General features: G+C 39.2%; 2 protein-coding genes across 6 annotated transcripts; one reads left to right on the top strand and one right to left on the bottom strand.

Moving 5' to 3' along the window:
- Positions 1-396: 396 nt before the first annotated feature.
- Positions 397-12545, top strand: aifm2 (apoptosis inducing factor mitochondria associated 2). Of its 5 annotated transcripts, none has more exons than XR_005992005.1 (10): positions 397-494; positions 2896-3075; positions 3853-3968; positions 4071-4190; positions 4726-4818; positions 5182-5290; positions 5368-5520; positions 8728-8928; positions 9800-10062; positions 10556-10681. XR_005992005.1 is itself a non-coding variant. In XM_041789321.1 (9 exons), exons 2-9 carry the CDS (start codon positions 2898-2900, stop codon positions 10705-10707), a joined length of 1122 nt encoding a protein of 373 aa, XP_041645255.1. In that variant the 5' UTR covers positions 397-494; positions 2896-2897; the 3' UTR covers positions 10708-12545. The 5 variants fall into 5 exon arrangements, 3 of the variants coding, with proteins under 3 accessions (XP_041645255.1, XP_041645256.1, XP_041645257.1); XR_005992004.1 differs by lacking the exon at positions 10556-10681 and adding an exon at positions 10163-10228; XM_041789321.1 differs by lacking the exon at positions 9800-10062 and having other exon boundaries at positions 10556-12545.
- Positions 12478-23671, bottom strand: elovl6l (ELOVL family member 6, elongation of long chain fatty acids like). The gene is made up of 4 exons (XM_041789324.1): positions 23499-23671; positions 21636-21767; positions 18489-18640; positions 12478-17335 (listed from the first exon to the last, which is right to left on the bottom strand). Exons 1-4 carry the CDS (start codon positions 23591-23593, stop codon positions 16905-16907), a joined length of 810 nt encoding a protein of 269 aa, XP_041645258.1. The 5' UTR covers positions 23594-23671; the 3' UTR covers positions 12478-16904.
- Positions 23672-27741: the final 4070 nt, after the last annotated feature.

Below are 27741 nucleotides of genomic sequence, written 5' to 3' on the forward strand. Positions count from 1 at the left end.
CTGTTACATTATGAGTGTTCTACTAATGACAGAGAGATGAAGTATGCGGAATTTGTTTTGTAATCTGTCCGTTTGGTAAAAGAATCTTACATCACTTATGTTACAATGATGACCAAGAGATGAAGCATGCTGATTTTTTAATTGTGTATTTTAATTTACAAAGAGATATGATTTTGCTATAATTACGATCATTTGAGTTCTGATGATCTTCTAAGAGCTTTTTGTTTACCATTTTATGGACTATATTATTTATTTATCAATTTTATAAATGTCAATTTCCAACTTTAAAGCACATCTTTGTTTAAAACTAAAAGATCCTACAGCTCCTGAAGGCATCAGGCCCGCCCTCATGTGGACAGTCCACAGCGGTGATTGGTGGAGGTCTAGTTCTAGGACGTGGTCAGTCAGAGTGGCGTCCATGTATTGAAAACTCGACCAGAGGGACGGTATTAGCAGTGACTGTCCCGCTTGAGAGACCTGTCTACTGTCAGCAGGTAAGAGTAACTCCTGTCGGTTTGGTCCTTCTTTCCGTTGGTGTTTCTGTCTGTTAGTGACGTCACACCCTGAGCAAGCTCCTATTGTTGTGAAACATCAGAGTAGAGCTGAGGAGACTCTGCTCTGGAGACAGCAGACTGTTTCTGCCCAGAGAAGACTGTAGTGGTTCTGGACTGACAGTACTGTGAGGGTCCTCTCTGTTTAACTAAGATCTATTAGTCTGTACAGAGAAACGTGGTTTCAGTGATCAAAGCCACAGAAGTACAACAACAGATGACGTAAAACTTATATGACGAACTCCAAATCTATACATCTCCGTATTTAACACGTTATAAAGGTGGGGTGTAGCTGATGGAATAATCAAAAATGTTCAGTGCAAGGTGTATTACCATATTTAATTGATTTTTCAGTTCGGTTTTGTCACAGTAATCCACTATTTAATGGTTTTGATTTGATTTTAAAATGATCTACCTCACTATAATATGAAGACATGGTGTTTTAGTCCTCATCTAAAAGCTTTTGAACATTCAACTATATTATGATGTAACGTGATACCCCTGCACTTTCAGAAAAATAGGCACAGCTATGGTCGATTTAAGTAGGTGACAGTAGGTGGCAGTATGAATGTAGTTGGATGGAATGCTTTAGTTGCTAACAACATCTTTAAAGGCTAAGATGGAATTTTTAGAAGCTTTGATGACATAATCTTTAAAGACAGGGATGAAATGTTTTATATGCTTTGATGACATCATCTTTAACGATAGGGATGGAACGTTTTATATGCTTTGATGACATCATCTTTATAGACAGGGATGAAATGTTTTATAAGCTGTGAAGACAACATCTTTATAGACAGGGATGAAATGTTTTATAAGCTGTGAAGACAACATCTTTATAGACAGGGATGGAATGTTTTATAAGCTGTGATGACATCATCTTTAAAGACAGGGATGGAATGTTTTATAAGCTGTGAAGACAACATCTTTATAGACAGGGATGAAATGTTTTATAAGCTGTGATGACATCATCTTTAAAGACAGGGATGGAATGTTTTATAAGCTTTGAAGACATCTTTACACTAGGGATGGGATGTTTTATATGCTTCGATGACATCATTTTTAAAGGCTAAGATGGAATGTTTTATGAGTTTTGATGACATCATCTGTCTAAAGCCTATGAAATGCATTATAGTATGACATTATTATAGGTGGAGGATGAAATGTTGGTGAAGCTAGGGATGTTGGGGGCCTTTTTCTTTACATACCATATAGTAGACCACATTTGGCAACTTTTGGAAAAGTTGGTGGAGCTGGAGAGGAGCGAGGGTTTTCATGGTATATCAGATATAGCAGTAAAAATCCAACATGGCTCATCTCTACTTTAAAAAGTATGAAAGCATGTATGAGTTAGGCCAGCTTGATCATGGCAAAAGTTATAATCCTGATTATTTTGATGGAGATCGTGTTTATAAGAATTTCTCATTTGATTTGATAACATCTGCAACACATGATGCACTTATTGAACTTAAACACTCTTTAACAGCAAGAAAAAGAGCAATCTAAAAGTTTAAAAAGCATGAATATATCAACAATAATAATTCATGATAAAAAGTAACAAACAGAATCACTTTTATGGCCCACAAAACTAAAAATAAACCCTTAAACTTTTATCACATTACAAATCCTACGTATTCAACCACTAATCATTGTAATCTTAATTTCATGATCACTGGAAGCTTACATTGTGATTTAAATTGAAACGAGATTAATATTCCCAGCTCTAACATGAGCTAATAAAGACTGTTGCTCTGACAAGTCTGCAGCCTTGTCCAAGCCGAAGCAAACTATGTAAACAGGAAGTCACTTAAAGCCACAGATTGTCTCTATTAACTTGTACATGTTTAACCACTATGTATGTTTTCATTTAGCAGCAGAACAACAGAACAAGAACAGCCTTATACAAACATGACGTCAAGAGTATGAAAGACACCTTAGGAAAAAAACAAGCTGTTTCTACACAGAGCTCATGACCATCATCATTATGGACCACAGATTATCCTGGGCCCAAAGCTTCCTGAAATTTTTAAACTTTATGTAAACACTAAAGTGTGTAAATTTGAGTACAATGCCCCTGCATCTGACAGTGTACTTAATTCCATGTTTATTTTAGTAATAGTAGTGATGAATATTGATTTTAAAACCCAAGCACTTTAGGCTGAGGGGGGATAAAAGTCTTCAAAGCCAGGTCTATCACAGTTCACATACACCAGTCTGTTAACATGCATAATTGGAGGTAGGGGTGTAAATGTTCTTAACTATCCCAGCTGTAGATGCCTCTTATATTAATTAGATCTGTTGTGTGCATAGCAGTTTGATAATAGGTCATAATTTAATTTCACAGAGATGGGAGGTCAGGCCTCATCCATGGCAGAGGGCGTCCATGTTGTCGTCGTTGGCGGTGGATTCGGCGGGATCGCCGCGGCTCAGCAGCTGAAATCACAAGGATTCAGCTTCACCCTGATCGACATGAGAGACGCTTTCCACCACAACGTGGCGGCACTCAGAGCGTCTGTAAAGCCTGGTAATTCAACTCTGTTCTTTTGTTTTATACATTGGTTTTTAAATAAATCTCTCCAGTTAGTGTTGATTAGACAGTGGTGTAATTTTTTAAATTTTCTGTTAATGTTTAATTCACCTTTAGACCTTTGTCTACTACTACTTCTTAATTTTCTTATTATATCTCTGTCCTTATTTGAGCATTATAAACATTTCTTTAGTGATATTATTTCTTTCGATATTATTTTATTTGTGCCTGTATTTCTGTCTTAATGCTTTTTTGCTTTCTAAGAATTATGTGGCTTTTCACATTTGTAATATTTTGTCATTTTTGTAATCTCTTTTCCACTATTAAGGCTTAGGAATAAAAAATATTTATTTTATTGTTAACACAGTAGATTATTCCCAGTTGTGGGACTTACCAGCCAGCGTAGGCGGCTGGTAAGTCCCACAACCGGGGAAAGAAAAGAGGGATAGAAACACAGTAAATGATCACAGACATATCTCTGCGCTGAAAGATTGTAGCTATAAATGATCATATGCTGGTTGTCAGTAACTTAGTTATTGTGTAATAAATAAGAATAATACAAATGATCAATAATGCCATACTTTTTCTTTGTTTTGCAGTAGTGTTTGTTCAGTCATTGTGTCACAGGGAGTTCAGCCAGCCGTGGTGGCTCCCACTGATCACCTTTGTCACACATCTAATCATAACAGCGTTCAGTAACAGCCATGGTAATAAGCTTGTGTGCAGGCATATCAGAGCTCAGAATTTGACCTTTTACCCCTTGATGTCCTTCAGGCTTTGCTCAGCGGACCTTCATCCAATATGCAGCGACGTTTGGAGACAGTTTTGTTCAGGGCAGAGTGGAGCGAGTGAACACGGCAATGCAGACCGTCATCCTGGAGGGTGGGAGGGTAGGAACCCATCCTTTTGATAAAACAGATAGATGTTTAACCTTTTAATAAGTGCGTTTTTCTTCTTCCTGGGTGATCTCTGTTTGTTCCCCTGTGCTGTAGGAGATTCATTACACCCATCTCATCCTGTGTACTGGGACTGATGGAAATTTTCCTGGAAAGTTCAACACAGTGGCGTCATATGAAACTGCCATCCAAACCTACGAGGACTTTGTAAAGCAGGTATGATGATGGGACGATGAGTTCTGACATTGGTCTGCGGAGTAATACTAAATGTGTTATATGGACTGACCTCAGTGAAAATAGTCCGATATTTGATGGCTCAGACTGGTGCAAAGGGAGTCTAGGAATGGTTATGTAGATACAAGATGTACTGGTACATATCTAAGACCGCCCCGTCAGCTTAGGGGATCTGCTGTATTCTGCTAGTACCAGTGTCTTTTTAAAACATGTTTATGACAACTTGATGGAGAAAAGCTGTTAAAGAGGCACCACTAGCCTCTGAGCTGGTGGCTGATTGTCCCCCATTCATTCTTATCAGCATGTAGGGATACCAAACCATGATCAGAGAGCCACAGAGATGATGTATGGGCTGTTGTTAAAATCAGCAGAGGGTCAGAGAGGTCTGATATCAGATGGATTGTTAATGTAGAGTATGGACATACAGACTGAAGTTATGTCTGAATGCCCTGAATGCATAAATTAAATTAGGCCAATGTATGGCTCTAATAGCCCTTGTGTTGGTATCTCTCTTCAGATCCAGGCAGCAGACTCTGTGTTAGTCATCGGTGGAGGATCGACAGGGGTGGAGATGGCCGCTGAGATCAAAACGGAGTATCCTGAGAAGAGGGTGACCATGTTTCTTTCGCAATTTAATATTGAGCCTTGTTTAGAATACAGCTACACCATTACATCCTTTATCTTAGTTTTGTGTGGGGAGAGGTGGAGGACTGGATTACTGCTATGTGGGGGGAGAATCAGAGTGCTGTTAGTGGAGTGAGGGGGAGGGCTGGAGTACTGATATGTGGTGGGAGGGCTGGAGTACTATTATGTGGCGGAGGGAAAGGGTCAGAGTATTGTTCATGAGGCTGACAGCAGAGGATTAGAAACTGTTCTCATGACGGGAGGTTTGTAAACATCTGCTTTTGACCTCCCATGTCTGTTCACATCTAGAGTAACATGTAGCATGTTTACACGTCGTTCTCATGTCCAGGTGGTCCTGGTCCATTCCAGAGTGGCGCTGTCAGACCCTGAGCTGCTGCCCAGCGTCAGACAGGAAGCTAAAGTGGTTCTGGTTGAGAAAGGAGTGGAGCTGCTGCTTGGTATGAGGAGCAGACCCCTACCTATACGTTCCCTCCTCTCATGGTTCCTGTTTTAATGAACTTCTATCCTGTTTCAGGTCAGAAAGTAGAGAATATGTCTGAGCTGAAGCTGAATGTGACCCAGAAAAACATGGTGGTTACCACAGATAAAGGAACCAGTCTGACAGTTGATCTAGTCATCAGCTGCATTGGACTGAAGATCAACTCTGCTGCATACGCCTCAAGCTTCTGTAAGAGCCAAACCCTAACACTAAAATACTACTCTCTATGTGTCTGTCCTGATAGCAGGGAAATTATTCAAACCAGCCTGGGAGGGTGAGTTTGGGATCTGTAATCATGCAAATACCATGAAACCAACAGGTCAGAACACCACATTTGCTCTTCTCAGGATGATAAAAAACAGAAGTCAATGATTTTCAAATCTCATAAACCCATATTTTATTAACAATAGAACATAAACAACATCAGATGTTAAAACTGAGACATTTTACTATTTCATCATTTTGAATTTGGTGGCAGCTACACATCTCAAAAAGATAGGGACAGGGTTATATTTACCATTGTGTAGCATGCCCTCCTCTTTTAACAACAGTCTGTAAAGGTCTAGAAAGTGAGGAGACCAGTTGATGGAGTTATGGGAGAGGAATTTTTACAAAGCTCTTCATGGGACTCTTCCTTCTTACATCTCCTCTATGTTAGCCTGGTCGTCTGGAGCTCGTTCAAATGGCTGGCCTACGCTCCAGGCCCCAGAGAGTGTTTTCTGAGATCGGCAAATCTGCCTTTAGCTTCTTTGCACCATCTGCTTGGAACTCAGAACACTTTAAAGATCTTAAAGAACTGGTTTCACTGGGGCATTTCAGATCATTATTTCTGAATTTCTTGTCCTCTGATTGCCCCTGTTTAAATTGACTTTGATCTGCCATTTCTGACCCGTATTCTGACTCATGCATTTTCATTCTTTATATGCTCAATGTCATCATAAATGAGGGCTTTACCTCTATGATTTTCAAGTCTAAATGAAGATAAACTCCTTCATAAACTGCAGTACCACACATCTACATGCTCAAATGTCCCTGCAGTATGGTTTACATTGGTCAGGCTAAACGTCCCCTCAAAGCACGCATAGCAGAACACAAAGCAGCCATCCGCAACAACAACATGGACTACGCAATAGCACAACATTACAAACAGGCAAGTCACAGCTCCGCTGCAACTCTCTGCTTCTGGGGCATTGAGAAAATCTCTCCCTCCCTGAGGGGTGGTGACATTGTCAACAAGCTCCTCAGGAGGGCGGCATTTTGGATGTACACCCTTAACACGGTTGAACCATTTGGACTGAATGAAGAACTTAGCCTCTCTTGTTTTTTGTAATATGTGGATTTGTTTGCTGAGTAGGCTACATTTTACCATCTTTACTGTCGGTCTATGTATTTTGTACATTATGTATATTTTGTATATATTTGTTGTGAATTATGTTCACATATTCCTGTTCAGAACAGATGATTAGACATGAGTGCTCTCACAGTATTGGTCCACTGCGGGCTGATGTTCCACCCTGAACAACCAATCAGTGTTGTAACTCTTTATTCACAAGGGTATTGAAGGTTTTCAAACTGCACCATTACTGTTTGACTCTGATGAAGACGCAGTGCGTGTCACAATGTTAGTCCTCTGCACCTTATTAAACGTCATCAAGTGATTTGTGTGCTCCAGTTTCTTCATTGGGTTTACCTGGTAGATCCACTGAAACACTTCTGTTTGTTGCTGGTCCTTCTGTGAGCACCGACCTCCACTTTGTGGAGGGACTGAAGCGTAAGAGACTCTCATGAAGATAAATGAATGTTTTCCCATTCTTGCATGATGTAGAATTCTAGCTGCTTAGCAGTCCTGTGTCTTCTTTGCTGGATTTTTCCTTTTCTGATGCTCCAAATGTTTTCTGATGGCAGGCCAGTTCAGGACCAGGACTCTTCTCTGTGAAGCTATATTGTTGTGATGGATGAGGTCTGTGGCTTGGCATTTTCTTGCTGAAATAGTCAAGGCCTTCCCTGAAAGAGACGTTGTCCTGATAGAGCATATGTTGCTCTTAAACCTCTATCTACTTTTCAGCATTGATAGTTCCGTTCCAGATGTAACCCCATACCATCAGAGGTGCAGGCCTTTGAACTGTGCCAGGTTAACAACTTGGATGGTCCCTCCCCTCTTTAGTCCACAGGACACATCATCTGTGGTTTTCAAAAAGAGTTTCAAATTTGGATTCATCTGACCACAGAACAGTTTTCCATGTTGCCTCAGTCCATTTTAAAAGAGCTTTGGTTCAGAGAAGATGACAGTGTCTCTGGATCCTTTTTACATATGGTTTCTTATTTTTATGATCCAGCTTTAACTGTCATTTGTGGATGGCACAGCCAACTGTGTTGATAGATGATGATTTCTGGAAGTGTTCCTGAGCCTATGCAGTGATTTCCAGTACAGAATCATGCCTGTTTTTAATGCAGGGCCCCCTGAGGGCCCCTTCCAGCTTGTCCCTTGCTCACAGAGATTTTGATGATATTATGGACTGTAGATGGTGGGATAGTCGAAGTTTGGTCTTTGGCGGTCTTCGTTTTCCTGAAATTGTTCAACATTTTTAGAACCAGTTTTTCACAGATTGGTGAACCTCTGCCCATCTTTACTTCTGAGAGACTCTGCCTCTCTAAAATGCTCCTTTTACACCCAGTCATGTTACTGATCTGTTCACAATTAACCAAGATATGCTCCTGCAGCTGTTTTTCATTACTACCACTTACTGTTCCAGCCTTTTGTTGCTCCATCCCTACTTTTATGAGATATGTTGCTGACATCAAATTCAAAATGAGCTAATATTTTTCATGAAGTGATAAAATGTCTCAACATCTGATGTGTTTTTTATGTTCTGTTTCAAATAAAATATAGGTTTATGAGATTTGGCAATCATTGATTTCGGTTTTTATTTACAGTTTGCACAGCGACCCAACTTTTTTGAAACTAGGGTCATACAGCTTTAAGTAACAGTAAAGTAGTAGATGAGACAGTGCAGGATTACTAACTGTGCTATGCAGTTCTTCGTAATACCACTAGATAGCAGCATCTCTTTATATTGCACACCTCAACACAGCTCCACTGCAGATCTACAGTCTCTGTTCACTTTATTAGGTACACCTGTTCAGCTGACTGTATCTGATCAGACAGAAAGTTTCTTGCATCATCTGCAACATCACCTTCAGCCAACAGTTTTGACCTAAAAAAAAATCTTATTGAGACATAAAAAGCGCCCAATAATAGACCAGCACCTACAGTTTCAGCAGCAATGCATTCTGGGTACACATCCTTAACTGCTGAGTTAACAGTTGGTATGAATTGATCTTTTCAAACTCCATGTATTGATCAGTTATTGATGAGAGATATTCTTGTTCCTTCAGCCGACTGTCTGGCTGAGAACGGTGCTCTGAAGGTGAATGAGCACCTACAGGTCAAAGGTTACTCAAATGTTTATGCCGTTGGCGACTGTGCCGACGTCAATGAGCCCAAGATGGCGTACCACGCTTCACTGCACGCTTCTGTTGCTGTTGGCAACATCCTCAACAGCCTGACGGAGAATCCGCTGAGTTCATACCGCCCAGGTACACGCCGTCAATGCTTAGATTACATTTCTCTGTCAGCCACCTGAGACCCTGGGTGCCTGTCTGAGTTTTTTGTTATCTCTCTGTCTTAACTTTTCTTTTTTGTTGCCCTCTTGGGTTGCTGTCTTCCTGTTGGTGTTTGGTTTTATTTTTATGTCTGTCTTCTTCATTTCCTTCTGGTGTTTTTTTGTTTTTATTGGCTGACTGTCCATGATGCTGGTTGTCTGTCTGAGTTGCTTATTGATTAATGTTATTTCTGGTTGCCTGTCAGCATTACTATTTGTGTTGCTGCTGTTGCCTATTCATCTCTTGTTTGTGTTCTTCCTTATCTGGTGTGTTTATTTACTTTCTCATTAATCTTGCATGTTGTCGAAGTTGCTGGTTGACTGGTTTTAGTTACTTTTCTGTGTTGTTGTATACCATAAAGCAGGTTTAGTTAAAACTCTAAGTCTTTCAACCTAAATCTGTCAACTCTGAGTCTGCTAATTCTGAGTGTGGTAACTGAGATTGATAGATTTGAGTCTGGTAACTGGGTCTAGCAACTTTGAGTCTAATAACTTGAGTCTCTTAACTCCAATCTGATAACTTTGAGTCTGTTAACTCTGAGTCTGTTAACTTTTGGTCTGATAAGTTTGAGTTTAACTCTGAGTCTGTTAATCTTTTTGTGACTAACATGTTGCTTGTTGACTAAAGCGGGGTACACACATAAAGATTTTCTAAATCTTAAGAGATTTTTATCTGTTAGAGACCCCACACATGAAGATAAAAAAAATCTGACATCTAACAGTTTTGATTGTACTGTGTGGTGTGCTCCAGTAATCTCAACACAGCACACCACACACATCATGATTCTGTACCACCACCGATCTAGAATCTCGTCCTCCAAGCCAGAAATCTCCCGTCATCACACGTGATCTAACAAAAACGACAAAGGAGAAACCTAGCAACAACCGATGGCAACAACTGGAAAACACAGCAAGCAACATGGAAGAGGACATACAAGAAGAGGGAATGATGTTGTTCTTGGGACTATTTTTAACGGAAAAATTAAAAACTAAAAAAAAGAGATGACTTTGGAGGAAATCCTGGAGACAGCGCGAACATGGACTTTATAGTCTCCCAGGCAAGCTAGAGGTGAGTTGTTGTCATAGACATACATATATAATGTCTAGGGTTGTTGTCAGTCAGCTCGCTTCTTGATTGGCTACGTTCCGTTCCACGTCACAATTCACAGAGTCATGACTCGGGAGTCGTCTGCTTGCCCCACACACATGAAGATTTTTGGTCGTAAATATTGAACAAGTTTGCTTGGTGTGTTGCTTGGTGACTAATGTATAGCTGGTTGACTAACACTTTGGTAGTTGACTAATGTGTTGCTTGTTGACTAAGTTGTAGCTGGTTGATTAACATTTTGCTGGTTGACCAATGTGTTGCTTTTTGACCACTGAGTTGCCTGTTGACCAACACCTGGCTGGTTGTGCAATGTGTTGCTGGTTGACTAACATTTTGGTGGTTGACTTATGTGTTGATGGTTTACTAACATGTTGCTTGTTGAAAAATGTGTTGCTTGTTGACATATGTATTGCTTGTTAACTAACGTGTTCCCATCTGTTTTGCCTGTTGCTAGGAAGTGTCACCATGTTGCTGGCGATGGGCTGTGACGATGGCGTGGGCCAGTTCAGTGGGTTTAAGTTGCCTCGCTTTGCGGTTGCCCTTGCCAAGAGTCGAGACCTGTTGTTATGGAAGAGCTGGAGGGAAATGGGGCAGAAACAACCCTAAAAGGAGAAGGACTGAGACCGATCTAGACTTAAGACCCACCACACCTTAATGATAAATCACCAGCCTAACTTTCAAATACGTTTTGCAATGCATATATTTGATGAAAATGTTGCAGTTCTGCTTTTGTATGGACAAAAACATATGACTGCAAAAAGAAACAAGACCAAACTAATTACACTTCACTTCCAATGGTAGCGTGTACAGTTTTGCCAAATTTCCAGTGATCTTGTGGAGTAATGTCATTAAAATAGAAAATCAGCTTTGAATTTCCAAGAAGAGGAGATAAATTAGTCAGAATAATGAGAAAACATTTGAATTTGTCTACTTCATCTGTAAAACAGAGTAAAAATGGATGTATATCCACCAATGGCTCTTGTTCTTCATAGACTATTGCCACCATTTTTAACTCCCTCATTTGTACTTAATGCTTTTAATTTTAAAAGCTCCCTGCACACTGAATCAAGTCATTTATAGGAAGGTTTATTATGGTAAAACTTAGAGAGACACAGCCAACACTTAGCAAACTCGCACCTGGTATGAAAGCTGAGCTGGTGGTGGAGTGAACACACGCTGCCAGTCTGAAAAGGCCGGTTACTGCATGAGAACAGCCACTGAGGAGCGCACTAGCCAAATGACGTCACTCTACCAGTGTGGGCAAAAACATGGTGACCTCCTGGGAGTTTATAAGCTCAGATTTACCCAAAAATGCTGATATCTAGTGAGTTTTCTTGTTCAGTATACATATAGGAGATACAAACACTGTATATCTATCCAATAAGGTGAATTTGTCAGGTCATGTCTGGTTCCTTTTAACAAATTCTGTTTGAGGCCTTTTGTTCTTTTTGTATACAGCATTCATCGCATTATCAATATTTGTCATTTATCTCTATCCTCATTCTAAACTCTTCTTTCTGCCCAAGTTGAAAATATTTAGATAAAACTGGCAGCTTCTTCACACTGAACTCCTACTAGGCAGCGATCCACTGTCACCTAAAATAAACCTTGTCTTACCACTGTTCACATACATGAACTACTGATTACTTGGCTGCCTTTATGCTCACTGATCACTTTATTAGGTACACCTGTTACACTGCTTTTAAAAGGGAAATATCCAAGCAGCCCATCACATAATAAACTCCCACTGTGGGAGTAGTCTGCTCTCAATGTCTTAGCTGCTCCTCACTTGCTCCAAAAGTCCATAAAAAGGGCCTCCAAACTTTTTTTTTTTGCATGAAGAGGTTAGCAATGGCTTAACAGTGTTGAAAAAAAAAAAAGTTTTTTTTTACACTTTCAGCCAGTTTTTTATTCTTTAAACCTGTGGGGAAAATAGGTTAAAGTAGCAAAAAAGGTTCTAAATGCCAAACATATGTTCAAAGTGGATAAAAAGTGGTTTAAAAAGGGTTACAAGTGGCATAAACATGGTGAAAGGTGTTAAAAAGTGGCATGACAAAACCATTCCAGCATCAGACCCCATAATAGATTTATGAAGTTTTCAGCTCCAAAATGAGGGAACTGTTTGCAAGGATACTAGCACTAATGCTACTGCTCCAGCACACATTGTCAATAAATCACAAATTCATAGGGACCAATCACAGGGGTTTTTCAGGAGCCCTTTCTCAAGGTTTGTCAGGCGCCCATCAAATTCCATGGGCAGACCTGAGTGTACCTAATAAAGTGATCGTTGAGCCTTAGAGTTATTCATTACACAGTTTCTGCCAGTCAGATTAAATGCATACTTTTTACAGTGGAGTTGAAATAAAGTGCATGTAGTAAAAATGTATAAACAGTTTCTTTATTCTATTTTTTCAAACAATAAATAAAACATTTTATTCTGAAAATCATTGTGTTTTTCATTCATCATCAACAGAATTACAACACCAGTGTGTTCATATGTTAAAGTCTGCTGCAGGAATCAGACTCTCACTATCAAACTTCACAATAAAATTATAACATCATCAATTGTAATGATATCAATAATCAATACATCCATCACCTCAAAAATTAACCAATCAGCAGCAGAATCAAGCACCCTTTGAGGCTAACGTCTCCAACCTCTGAATATAAATATAAAACAGTGAACATAATAAATACTGAGTGATAAATAAAGACAGAACATTAGTGGAGGAGACATGACACCCTGTGATCAGACACTGTTCCGGACAGCGATTGGCTGCCATCATAAGTCGAAAGAAATACAAAGAATTGGTCAGTAATTCTCTGGATCCTTGGCCACATAGGGTAGAAAAACTCAAACTGGTGGATAATGATGGGAGGGAATGTTTGATCTGAGAACCACAGCTTCTTTACAGTCAGCATGTTTGATCTAGGGCTGGGCAATATATCCAATTTATCAGGTAAATGGAGCCATCCTCAACGAAGACAGCATTGTTTACATCAATTTGTTTATTTTTAAGAGTCTACAGTCAGAACCAGTCTCAGTAATACTGATCAGATGTGAAATTTTTAGTCTGGTTTAGTCTCAACTTATTTCTTGAACATTTTCTTTATTAGTAAAATTAAAAGCTACAGCTCCTAGACTAACTTTAGGCAAATTCTTGTTTTTTAATCATGGGAAGAAACAGCCAATCTTGTATGCTGCTATCATGGACTAAGTTGCATCAAGGCTAAACAAATTGCACAAATGCATTGGCAACATTTGTAAAAGTTGGTGGAAATGGCAAGGAGGAAATTCAAGCAAATGCCTGCAAACAATCCAAACTCAGGCCCTTCCACCTCAACCCTCCACCCACCTTCTCAAATGTTGGCAACTTATTTGTGCAATTTGGAAAGGTGTGTGGAAGTGGCTTGGAGTGAAATTTCCATTTTGTCTCTGCGCACTCTGGAGGTGAAGGTGGTCTTATGGTTAAATCACAGTCCAATGTACTCGGACTGCAGGGTTTCTGATGCTCTTTCCATTTCTTTTTTTTTTCCAAATGTTGTCAATGTATTTGAGCAATTAAGACCATCGTCTCTTTCTTCTGTATTTATATTTCACAGAAGACCAGAAAACTTTGATCACATTGGATTTAAGTGGACGGAACCTCAGTTTAAGGGAATGTTGCCAACGTTTTTGTGCAATATAAACAGTGTGTAGGAGTTTGTCTGCAATTGAAATTGAACAGGTTTTAATTTGGGATGTTTTTTCTTTTTAAATCCAAGTTTCCATCATTGATCACGTTCAGCCAAAAAAAAAAAAAAAAAAAAAAGAAAAGAAAAGAAAACAACACCTGGTTTTTGATCCTTATTGTCCAGTCCTAATTTGATGAAACAGTTAAATAATTCCAGTTATTTGCTGTTTTTAAGTAGATTTCTGTATCTTTCCATTTTCTATGATTATAAATTGAATCAGTTTTAAATTAAAACACGTTAAAAGGTCACCTGGGACTTTGGGAGCTCCTGATATTTCAAAAATAATTTTAAAAATATTACTTTGCAGTCATAATTTAAAGATCATTCAAATCTCCACAATTATTAAATCCAAACTGGTGAATCCAAACCACAGTTTCAAACTGGTGAAGACTGGAAGGAATGATGACCCAAAGCTTTCATTTCTATGAATGTTGGTAAAAACACATAATAAAGCAACAAATGGAGGAAATTGCTGGCACAGTCAGTCAATCCCACTGAAAAACATTGTAGTGATTCTTTAAACTTTTCCTGTATTTCTGCTTTTGTTGCTGACGTCTTTGACTTGCCCAACCCTTTATGTGAGTGTTCAACCACCCTCCCTAATGTATAACATCATTTAACATCTAAGACAGGAGGGGACTAGAAGAATAGAACGTTCCCTACTTTGGCTGAGGTTGACAGGAGGCGTCTTTGCATGGATTTGTTTTCATCCCTTGTGGTTAGTGTACTTTAAGGTCAACAGATTTTTAATTTGAAACAAGAAATACAAAATCAAGAAGAAACACACTCCCAAATTACAGTAGAAATGGGAAAAATAACATGAAAAAGCTGCCCTTGGCCCATTCAGAGAGTTCAGATCAAATAGTGAATCTAAAACACAGACAACCAACCAACAAACAAACAAAATTTTTCTTGTTTTTAATAAAAAAAAAATATATAATAATAATAGTTCATGTCCTCCTTTTTGGGTTCAGGATAAAAAAAGAAGATCAAAGAATGAAACATTGGTGATGTATCCAGTGTTCCAATTTTTTAGTCTTCCATTTTTTATCCTGAACACAAAAACGATGAGATGAATAATTCTCTCTGAAAAAAATACAAGAAATGACCAAAAAAAAAAAAAAAAAACCCTCATCTTTTTGTTTTTGATTCCTTATTTAATCTGAAATGCCTCAAAGGGCCAAGGGCAGGTTTTTCCATGTATGTGGGCTTTAATTTTGAAATGTTTACCTTTACCTTTGGGTCACATTTTCCTGTTCAAGTTTTTCTTTAAAAACAAGAAAACAAAAAAATAGAATTAGCAAAAACAAAAATTTGACTACGTTTAAAATTTTGTTTTTTGTCAAAGTGACTGAAAATAAAAAAAAGCAGCTCAGTTATTCTGTTTTTTTTTCATAGCTTGTTTCAACTGCTTGAAAGTACACTGACCTTGAGGACAGGTTTTTTGTTTTCCCCCTATTTTTTCTATTCAGTTATTTCACATGAAAGAAACCATGACTATCAAGAGAGCTGCCTCTCCCTTTGACTCACACGTGTCCGACACCCAACAGAGGTGAAGAAACTGCCCCGGCTGCTGCCTCCTGGTTGGCTGTTGGCCCACAGAAAAGGAGGTGTGGTGCGGTGAAACCAGTTCAACCAGAATGAGCAGATGGGAGAAGCTGGTTTCATCATCTGGCTGGAATGTTAAGTTGTTTCAGCGTGAACCATCACGTTTGTTAAATGTGACCACAAAGGGGAGGAGTCAACATGCTCACCTGTACCTCATCTATACGGTGCCTCAGAATTCGAGTTAAAGCAGACTAGAATCGGGGACTAACGACCAAGAAACTGGGACAGATGTGGGCCGATGGGCTCTTAAAAATGTATCATTTCTGATTTTCAGAATTATCCAATTTACTCTAAATAACACCATTCTGGAGGGGAATGGGGGAAAACTTCATATTTATCCAGATTTATCAGGTAATTTCTCTTTAAATTGTTTTGCTGATGGCTCTTATAGCCTAACTTACCCCTCAGAGTCCTTTATTCAGATGAGTTAGGGTCCAAATCTTCACATTTTGGCACAAAATGTTTAAATTCTACATTTATGTTAGAAATGTTCAGAGTGACTGCCCCCTACAGGTTGAAACCATCTCAGTTATTTTGATAATTTTCTCCATCTGGCATCACCATAGACCTGAACAGTTACGTCCACTTTCTCCATTAACTTCACTAGTAGCAGCCCACAGCTAAAATTCAGGCCTGAGGATTGTGGGTAATGTAGTGCTGTTCATTTAAACCATCTTTGGTTGAAAAAAATAACCATTAAATTCACCTCTAAGGGCAGTACCGGACTGAACTCTGAAGTTTCAAGCTTGAAGGTGGGACCAGCCAATCAGACTTTGCTGTGACTCTAAAGCATTGTGGGTAATGTAGTGCTGATGACTGAGATCATGAATAAATCAAGTTTTTCTTAAAACAACCTCGTGAAATAACCCCTAGAATGCATTTAAATGAAACCGTTTACTAAAAGAAGCGTGTTAAAAAGTAATGATGACAGTTCTTAAGTGGTTCATGAAGTCAGAGGGTACCAGCTAGCCCAATAGAAAAATTCCTCTGCAGTAGAAGGTTTCAACCTGTAGGGGACAGTCACTATGTACATTTCTTAAACAAAATGTGAGGTCTAGAACTTTGTGCTGAAATGTTTGGGGGTCAGACCTGAATTAATTTGGTCTACATCCCTGTTCTATCTGAACACGGTGGTCTGAGGGTTTAGTTGGTCTTTAACGTGACACCAGGTCCCTCGTTCTTTAGGTTAGGAAAATCTGCTGCATCCCTTAAAGCCAGATTTGCAGTTTTGTTGTTTTTAATGTAGAGATTAAAGAAAATTTAAAATATAGCTGCCTGAACTGTTGGTGTGAAAATCAAACATCCCTCTCACAGGATTTTCATTCAGACTACTAGTTTATCCTGATGCTGGTTAATCAGGGAGAACACTGGAGATAAGAGGTTTTTTTTAAAATAGCAGCTTCAGTATCCATTATTAGGACAGATCTCCTACATTCCCCCTGTGCAGACTCACACCGTCTCTACTCAGTCTTGGCGGTCTTGCTGTGGTCTTGGCGTCGCAGGTATGTCTGGTAGAAGAAGTTGGAGAAGAGCACCAGGTAGCTGAGGTACATGAGTGCTGCCCAGGTGATGTTGTCGAGTCTGGAGGGGCAGCCGCCCTGATGCATCCAGCGGTACACCAACCAGCTCACTGTCAGCCCCATGCCCATCTGTCCGATCTGAGCGCTGGTGATGAGCACGGCGAACGGCCGCGGCACACGGAGGCCTGCGGCACGAGCGGCATAGTAGCTGTACATGAGCGCATGTACGGCGTAGTTCATGGTCATGAACCAGCCTCCGCCTGCCACCATGTCTTTGTAGGAGTACCAGGAGTAGAGCAGCACAGTGATGTGATGGTACCAGTGCAGGAAGAGCAGCTTCTGCTTCCTCAGCACGATGAACGCTGTGTCACCTGAGAGGACGAAAGGAAGAGTCAGTGATGAAGAAGAAACAGACAAATCAGGTTTTATCTGTTCAACAGGTGAACTTCATTAGTTTGTCAGACACTCAGAAATAGTCTGTGTTCAAAGACAGTTTAACTGTCAGGCAGAGGTAGACAACTGCTTGGGGCCCCACACTCCAATGGGCCTCAAGATTAGGGGTGGGTAAAAATATCGATTAATCGATGCATCGCAATATTTCCCCCTCCAATTCAATATAGATTCAGCAAATCCTCTGAATCGATTCACCTCCTGGCCAGTGGGGGTCGCTGTGCGTGTGATTCGCGTTGTATGGACGGATGCTGCACTCAACCAAACAATAACCAACCATAATCATGTTAGGTGAGGTTTATCACAATTTCTAAGAGGAAAGAAATAATATGTAGGTTTACATGCACTTTACTTTTTCAGTGTTTATACAGAACTGTCATGCTTTTTACTTTTGTACTCCATATGCACAAATAAGTTTTATTGTGCAAATTTTTATTTTCAGATGTTTTATTGCTCAAAAATGTGAGGTGACTTACCACATATGTTCACATGGGCATGAAAATATTATTAGAAAAATGTCAGCAGGTTATTTGTGTATTTCTACTTCTTACTGAATAGAGTTGGAAGCATTTAAAACAATATTGAATCGAATTGACATCGAATCGAATCGCGACCTAAAGAATCAGAATCGGATCGAATCATGAGGTTCTTAACAATGCCCAGCCCTACTCAAGATATAATCATCATACGAATAGTAGTGCATCAAATCTGGGGTACATGTCTAAAATTACTTTCAAAACCAGTTGAGGCATAGACAACCCTGCATGCAACAGGCAAGGAATGAATGTTTTAAGAGCATAGATGACATCATTGCCAAAAGCAATATTGGAATACTTTCTGACCTCTGATGACATCATCTTCAAAGGAAGAGGATGGACTGCTTTATTAGATTTGACATCTCTGAAGGCAGAGGATGGAGTATTTTATAAGCTCTGATGACATCGTCTTCAAAGGCAGAGGACGGAGTGTTTTATAAGCTTTGACATCTTCCTTCCACTTTTGCCAAATAGTATGCCATAGTTGGCAAATTTTGGAAAAGTGGGTGGAACAGGTTTCATGAGTGTTAGATCCTACCTAGCTCTGGAGCTTTGCTCAGTACAAAGGCATACGCCCAGAATTTGCTGACAGGTCCGTTGTAGAAGCTCTGGTCACAGATGGACTGTCTGAAGCCGCTGCTGCTAAGGATGTGGAGCATGTAGGAGCCAGTCCGAAGGGCCCCAATGATACTGTCAATAAAAACAGACAACCATGGTTCAAAGGAATGTTAGACAAAACATCAGCACATTAATATCAAATCTCTTAAAGCATGTCTTGATTTTTTTCATTATTATTAATATATATATATATATTCCTCTTCTTTAGGTTTTGTTTGTTATACAAAAAATACATCATCCTTGGTTCATTTTATTCTGCTTATTTGTTAAAATACCAGCTAATCTATATGTAATTGTAAAATTGTAACTAATTTATCTAAAAATTTAAGATTTATGTAGTTAATATTAAATAAAAAGTTAGAAGATTGTCAAATTCAGAGATAAGACAATTCAGATAGGTGAAAAAAAAAATAGGTGAAAATAATGCGTTTAATTACTAAATGTCATTACTGAACACCAGTATTAGATAACTGAAAACTTGACATTCATCTTAAATTGATCAAATAAAAATTATAAACATTTTAGTGTGTCTGACAGAGTTTACAAAAGTCAGGATATGGTTTTAAAAAAAAATCATTTAAGAAAAAATGTTGAATTAAAAATCTGTTCCTTCACCCAACTGTTTGTTTAGACTTCAACCTGTAAAAATATCCACTTCACATTAATGTACTACAACAAAATCAATGATATTTATCTGTCATGGTTTTTTTTGCACACATCTGATAGAAATATACTGACAAAAAAATAAAGGTTGACTATTGAATTTGACATTTAAAGCCTACTCTGTACTTGTGGGAAACAAACTGAAGTGATCTACAATTGATCATTTCTGGTGCCAAAATCTCACTTTTAAGTTTTTGTGGTGGAATTATTTATAAGTCAGACTTTGAAGACACACAAGTCATCACAAAAGAGGCTCCAGAGCCATGGGTTGAGTATTTTTGATTTAGTGTGTAATAATTGAGCAGCAACCATCGGTTCTGAAAAATGAAGCCAATGCAGAAGTGCAAAAAATTGCAATTCTGCGAGTGTCCACCTGAGGCTTAGCTGCAGAAACACCACAAGTAATGTACACAACACATGTTAAAAAGATGTTTTTTTTTACACTAGAAATAAACTGGTTTACAGCCTGGTTCAAAAAACCAAACATGTCTCATTAGCTAATGTCTCCATGTGCTCTCATTGGCTGGGGGGTGAATTTTTGTGCACCACAGTCGTTTCGATTATATTTAGGAAAAACCTCATGGCACACTGATTGGTGCATCTCAGTTCGATTGAGACAGTGATTTCGATATGGAGGCCGCCACGCATTGGCTTCAAAAGCTGTTTGAGACTGCCTGTTGTAAGCAGACGGCTGACATCACACAGGCCTTGTCCAATTCTTTCTACAGTCTATGGTAATATCACAGCCCAGAGTCGTCCCTTTAGATGCTTCGTGTCGACCAACAGCTCTGTTTGTCAGAGTGACGCCTCAGAAACCAAACACACCTGAGCTGTAATTATCTCCAGGTACATGATGGACAGGTAGACAACAAACCTGCTGGTTACCATGGAGACGGAGGCTGTTAGAGGCAGTGACAATGGAGATGACTAAATGAAGTCTTTGACTTTAACGTCTGCTTACCTGTTACTCCTCTGTTCATATGGAGAGGTCAGAGGTCAAATCACACAGAACCCTGATCCTGTGGTTTTCAGCTCGAGAGACCTGAGCCAGGTCTGTGTTTGACCATCATAATACATCAACAAAAATATACCAACAACAACTAAAGATGGTAGGATGTAAAGAGACTATGAAATGAATCTGGTTCCCTTTGGACAGAAAAAAGTGTCGGTGTCCACAGACTTTATTCTCTTTTCTGGAAACACTTCCAACACAAAGACCCAGTACTGAGCAGCCGTGTTACACTGACGTCACTTTAAGTCTAACATGACTGCTCAGTCAGGCTTAGTGAAAAACATTCTGAAACACTGTCTGCTCAACCAGAAATGGATATGAACAGGAGAGGTATTCACTTAAACCAGGAACATTTGGATGAGGGCTGGGCAATTAAATAAAATTTAGATTAAATCACAATATGTCCTACTCCAAATAAGACATCTCAGATGTTGCAATTTTTCTTTGACCTGACTTCTTTTTCAAAATACCAGTTTACAGTTCAAAATTTACTTAACTTGCATGTTTGTCTTATTAAAAAATAAAGAAAAAAAATAGAAAAAAAAAGAAAAAGAAAAAAATAATTCCTTTCAATACAATAATTCACATAGAATTTGCAATGAGTCAAACTAATCACTATTAGATATTCTTTCATAACTGTTAAGTCTTATTTTATTCCACCAAATATTGTGTTCATTATATTTAAGAATGATTATTGCAGTTTGTTGAGAAATAAAAAAGAAGGAAATTAGAAAATAATTGCATATCAAATTGCTATATTGAGAGAAAAAAAACACAATTTGTTTATTTTCCTAAATCATTAAGCCCTAATTTGGACTTGATAGAGAGCCAGAATGTTTTCTAGACTGCTGTAGCTGATATTTGGTCATAAATCTAGTTTCCTTTAAGCAGGGACATAGCTATGGATATCTGGCTCCCAGAAAGGTTATTACACAGGGCCCCCCCTTAACTGGCTAGCCAAGCAACAGATGTTGAATCATTTTTACAAATATCTATGCATTTTAATGCATTTTGAACCATAATTTCCCAATTTATGGCCAATATTTTTGTTATGGTTAATTTAAATTTACTTGCATTATTTTAAAGTGCTGGACTATACCATTTGGACATTTTTGGAGGGGGGAGCACAGCCAGTATTTTATTTCACTCTATTTGATACAAATTCCAGTCTGTTCACCAATTTATTTAGTTGCTTTTGATTCAATAATGACACTTATTACAAAGAAAAAATAAATAAAAACCCACTTTTCATTGCAGGCTATATTGATCATCTATTGGTTATGCTGAATATTGATTTTAATCCTAGCCAACATCACCAAAGAGCCGCTATAGACACTAAAAATCTCCTAACATTTTTATTCTTAAGATTCTACATGTTGTGTGGTTTGCTACCTGAAGACGGCGAGGCTGAGGGACCAGAGGATGAGCGGACGCCGCAGGTTCATTTTGGGTCTGGGCCTCATGTAGTGCTGACCTCCAAACACCAAGGCGGCGTACATAGCACTGAACAGAAAGGACTTACTCCTGCAGGAAAAGAGACAAGTTAGAGTCAAAGGGTTTATGCTGAAAACACCAAACATTCTGACTAATCTCAGACTTCTGACTTAAGTCTAACTTTAAAGAAAAACTACAGTGTTTATAACATGGCCTTTCTTAAATCAGGCTTTAAATTGCTGTCAGGATTAAGTTGCTAGTACACTGAGGTTTATCTACTCTCATCCATTATAAACATCCCAATCAAAATTTCTTGTAGAACTTCCGGTACATATTTAGATCATTTTTTAATCATCAGTGGGCAGGCCCACAGCCATAACAGGACAAACAGGAAGGAATTTAAATACAGAAACATTCCTCAAATACTCAGCGCCATGATGTCACTGTGGCAATGACTCACCTGAGATACACCTGTCACCTTCTGACTGACCGATATTATGCAATTCTGTTTCAGCTCGCTGTTAACCCGGGAATGTCTGACATCACTCCGACGCATGTTTACCTTCTTTCATAAAGAAAGCATCACCAAACTTGGCTCATGTACCAATTAAGGGTTAAATATTCTGATTTTAAATAAAGCCTTGCCAGACCAGGCTCATTTACTAATTCAGGGTTAATTATTCTGATTTTAAAACACTTAAAACATAAAATATTTTTGACTTTGTACACCAAACATGTCTACAGAAGATAGCTAGGGATAACTAGAGTCAGATATGAGATTAAAAACAGAGAAAGATTGTAAAATTATTTCTTTGATAATGGTCCAAATTATGAGAAACAGTCAAGATGTTGAATGTAGTGTAGAAATATTATTCACAACACTATGACTTTATTCTACATTTTGTAGTTTTTTCCCCTGACCTTTTAAATCTCCCCTGGAATTAATCTCAGAATTATTTAATATCAAATATCATCTTTGATCTCAGAATTCTTTAAACTCAAATATCATCTTTGATCTCAGAATTCTTTAAACTCAAATATTATCTTTGATCTCAGAATTATTTAATATCAAATATCATCTTTGATCTCAGAATTCTTTAAACTCAAATATCATCTTTGATCTCAGAATTCTTTAAACTCAAATATTATCTTTGATCTCAGAATTATTTAATATCAAATATCATCTTTGATCTCAGAATTCTCTGATCTCATTATTTACTTTAATCTCAGAACAAGAAAATAATTGATCTGACTAAATAGATAAACAAATGACTAAGATAAACAACCTTTAAAGGCACACTCCTCTCCGTATGAATCCCTTAAATGATTTTAATGACATTAATTCATTCATTTAATTTTTTAAAAATCCGGATCTCTGGTCGTGAAGGGGGCTCATTATTTTCTGCCCTCTGAAATTCCCTCTCTTTGTCGACCCAGGCTTCTAAATAAATAATAAAAAAAAATCTTTCTCCTCATGTTTTCCCGCATCCATACCCTTACTGGCTTCCGTAGCAACAGATGAGGTCGAATTGTTCGTGATAGCTAAAGTTAAAAACAGACTTATTATTTAATCCAAATAGCTGAGGTGGACCCCCTCCCCATCGGTGATGACTGGGCAGATCTTTGGTATCGATCAGACCGGTTTGGCGATTGGAGCGGGGGACCGAAACAAAAACGGGGGCCAGAGCACCGAGAACCACCGTTAAAGATCTAACACTGTTAGGGTTGAGCCCTGATGAACTGAGCTCTCCAATATTATTAATCATAGAATAAATCTAGCGCAGTCAACCACAGATGAAACAGTCCTGTCTGTTATCTCACCAGTTCGCCTGCATCCACTGGATCGCTCCTCTCTCGTCAAACTTCCGCTCGAAGCTGTACTCAGACAGCGGCAGGTAGAAGTCTGTCTCGTTCATCCTGGCGGAGTTTACTGTTTTGTTTTCAGGAAGTTTGGGGAAAAAAAATCAGGTCCAGATCTCCCTCCTCTCTCTCCTCCGGCGGTCTGTCCTCACACCTGCCTGCCTCAGTCCTTAATAACACCTGTCAGCAGGAGGCGGGGCTTCCGGGACACACCTACAGGCTGCTTCTTTGGAGTCACAGCTCAGTCCTCCTCTCTAGACCCTCACTGCAGTGTGAAATAGGGGGCGGTGCCCAACGAGGAGAACAACGCTGCCGTACCCTTCCTATCAAACTTGTGGGGCACTAGGAAAATAGCAGATAGTATGCCAACGCCAATAAGGCAATGCTTAGCAATACTGGGAAGTGCTCAATCTAACAGCGAGTGTCTGACAAAATTATTGACAATAGAAGGCATAACAATATAAGTGGAATAAACTGACAATTGAATTTTATGTGATAAAAAACTTTTTAATTGATTGAATATTAGAATTTAGAATTTAGATTTTATAAAGCGGCGCAGGGGTTAGCGCTGTTGTCTCACAGCAACCTTCTGGTCAGGGCCTTTCTGTGCGGCGTTTGCATGTTCTCCCCGTGCGGGTTCTCTCCGGGTACTCGGGCTTCCTCCCACCACCAAAGACATGTTCATTAGGTTATTGGTGGCTCTTAAATTGGCCGTATGTGAGTGAATGTGAGTGTGCCTGGTTGTCTGTCTCTCTATGTCAGCTCTGTGATTGACTGGCGACCCAGTGACAGCTGGGATAGGCTCCAGCCCCAGTGTCCCCAAACAGGATAAGCGGTATAAAAAATGGATGGATGAACTATGGTGCAATAGATTTTTTTTGAAGATAAAAACTTCATTTGTAGCAGTCATTTCACAGCACTAGCTGGTTAGCCTGCTAGTTATCCAGAAGTGAACACATTGTATTTAAAAAAACACATGAATGCCGTATGTGGACATGACAGAAGCTGAAAAACTTGAAGTGTATCCATATAACTTAAAACAAAAAGTAAGGCAATTTGTGTTTGGTACATTATGTCTTTGTCGTAACAATGCTTCTTGGAAATAAATCTCATACCGTTGGCCAGCCTGTTTATTACCCTTTTAAATGGTGCCAAATTTGTAAGGATCATGCATTTGTGGGATGAGCAGCAGAGCTGAATATGAGGGTTGCGCCCGTGAAAAGTGTGCCAGATCTTCTCTGTCAGTGCCAAAAAGCTTATTCTGCTGTTGCTACTGACTCTTGTTTTGAGCTTCTGGTACCCCAGGTGCTTCAAGAATGGGCATGCCACACTTGACTGATCTGGATAGGGCCCGTCAGTTGGGCAACTTCAAGCTGGTGTTCCGCTAAACCAAGTTGCAGCATTGTTTGTAGTGAACCCTAGTACTATCTCCAAACTGAAGGCCAAGTTCCATATAACGGGGAATGTCAGAGACAGGCTGCGAAGTGGCGTCCCAAGAAGACAACACCCCAAGAATACTGTTTTTTCACCCTGTCAGCAAGAACTCTATCCTCCAAGATGACAACACTCGCCCCCACAGAGCGGGGTTTATCAGAGACTGCCTCCAGAAGTTGGGAGTGGAGAGGATGGAATGGCCTGCCAGCAGTCCTGACCTTAACCCCATTGAACACTTGTGGGATCAGCTTGGGCATGCTGTTCATGCCAGAGTGACAAACACAACCACGCTGGCTGACTTGTGACAAATGCTGGTTGTAGAACGGGATGCCATCCCACAGCAGTGTGTGACCAGGCTGGTGACCAGCATGAGGAGGAGGAGCCAGGCTGTTGTGGCTGTGTGTGGTGCTTTCACACACCACTGAGGCTCCTGTTTGTTAAATGAATAAATTGTTAAATTGTCAATATGTCTTGTTTCTTAAAAGTTCAATCATCCAATCCACCAAACATCCAACAAAAGTCAATGGCAGAATCAGCTGTTTGGCACATTTTTCATGGGCGCAACCCACATACTCAGCTCTGCTGCTCATCCCACAAATGCATGATCCTTTCAAATGTGGCACCATTTAAAAGGGTAATAAACAGGCTTTCCACAATATAAGATTTATTACCAAGACGCATTGTTACAACAAAGAAACAATGTACCAAACACAAATTGCCTTACTTTTTGTTTTTAGTTTATATTATTAAAAAAAATAACGTATATCCAAATGTTTTTTAAACAAGTAATTTCCATTTGGAATTAATTTTCATAGCGTACTGTTAACTTCCTGTTTGTTGAAAGCAGTGTGAATAACTTGCTGAGCACCACCTTTTGAACACTGCACTGAGGGCTACTGGTTTAAACTGGTCCAAAACCATTTCATCCATCTGGGAGTAGGGGTGGGAATCACTAGTGGCCCCATGATACAATATTATCATGATACTTGGGTCACAATTTAATATTATTGCGATTTTAAACATTTTGCAATACAGTGAGTATTGCGGTACCATATATTGTGATATATAGTGATCTGTTCAGCTGTTTAGCTGATTTAGCATTAGTCTTGTCCTCATGTTTGTTGTCACCCGTCACCTCTGCCGACCTCACTGGACAAACAATTGTCAAAACATTTGATTTTATTTTTTCATTACCATAGACTTCATTTCATATCAACAATTAATTTGAAAAAATCTTGGTGGACGACACGATACTATATATCACCAGATGAAATATTGCGATACTATGCCATATTGATTTTTTTCTCCCACCCCTATCTGGGACAGCACATTTGAACCAGTCCAAAACTGTTTAATTTATCTGGGACATCATGTTTCAACTGGTCCAAAACCACTTAATTGATCTGGGACATCACATTTAGACTCATCCAAAAACGTTTGATTCATCTGGGACGGCACATTTAAATTGGTCCAAAACCATTTGATTTATCTGTGACAACACATTTAAACTGGTCCAAAACAGTTTGATTCATCTGGGAGAGCACATTCAGACTGGTCCAAAATGGTCTGATTCATCTAGGGCCCAGCATTAGACTAAACATTTAAACTACACAATTATATGCTCATAACAATAAATTATTGACTTACTGTTCAATGATATTATTGATACTATAAACCATAGAACCATGGATTTTAATTGAAGTAAATGCAGCCGGAGGTCAAGCAGGTCACTGAAGAGTCAGTAAACACCAGCAGAGATTTAAAGTTAGCAACATTTCTATCCATGTACTTTTCATGACTTCAAATACAGATTTCTCATGATCCATGAATTACTAATGGGTTTGAAATGATTGGTATTTTTGATCCTTCAAGGGCAAAACTTGCTGTGAAACACACACACAGTGGTGCTGCCCCCTCCTGGACAGACACTGCAACAAAAACTGTATCAGTGTCTGTCTCTGAACCATGGGGCCTGAGTGCTTCTCAATTATTGTAGTCTGTTTAACTTTAGGAAATCTTCATCAGATAAATATTTCTGTAAATTCACTGTTCCAAGTGGTCTCAGGATACAGGGAAAAATTTGAGAACATGTTCAAATATTAGGACTGAAGGACCTGGACCAGGGACATGTTCACATATTAGGATGTAGGGAGTCTGAGTTCTGATGAAGGACTGTTGGCTATTTCAGGATTTACCATTATTTTAGCTCTCTAGATTGGGGACGTGGAAAAAGATGATGCAGAAAATTAGGTTCATTCACTGTTGTTGGTTTTAGATCAGTGGGAAATGACCCCATGCTGGTCTTTGCCTGGTTCCTCAAAATTAAAAAAAAGGAAGGGGCCTGGACTGGCCTGCATGCAAAAGGCGGGGGCGGAATGTTTTATAACCTTTGATGACATCGTCTTCAGGAGCAGGGGATGGAATGTTGGTGAAATTGGAGATGTCGGGTCTCCTTCACTACATTTTTTCCAAATTGGCAACTTTTGGAATAGTTGGTGGAACTGGTGAGGAGCGAGGGAAACTGTAATCCTGACTTTACTCTCAGAAGACTGAACCCAGAATTTAAAGTCAGAATTCCGTGGTTAGAGTCAAAATTCAGAAAAAGTTGGATCTCTAATCTTTTATTAACTCTAACTCTCTCCATTGTTCCTCCTAGTACTAAAACCTCCTCTGCTGTTTACCTGTTTGTGTTTGTATGAGTGAGCATTCTGGTCAATCCCGTCTGACGTCCCCTTACGTCGCCATTACGTCACCTGAACGATGCGGAAGC

This window comes from Cheilinus undulatus, linkage group 6 (assembly GCF_018320785.1).
Source record: "Cheilinus undulatus linkage group 6, ASM1832078v1, whole genome shotgun sequence".
Taxonomy (NCBI): Eukaryota; Metazoa; Chordata; class Actinopteri; order Labriformes; family Labridae; genus Cheilinus; species Cheilinus undulatus.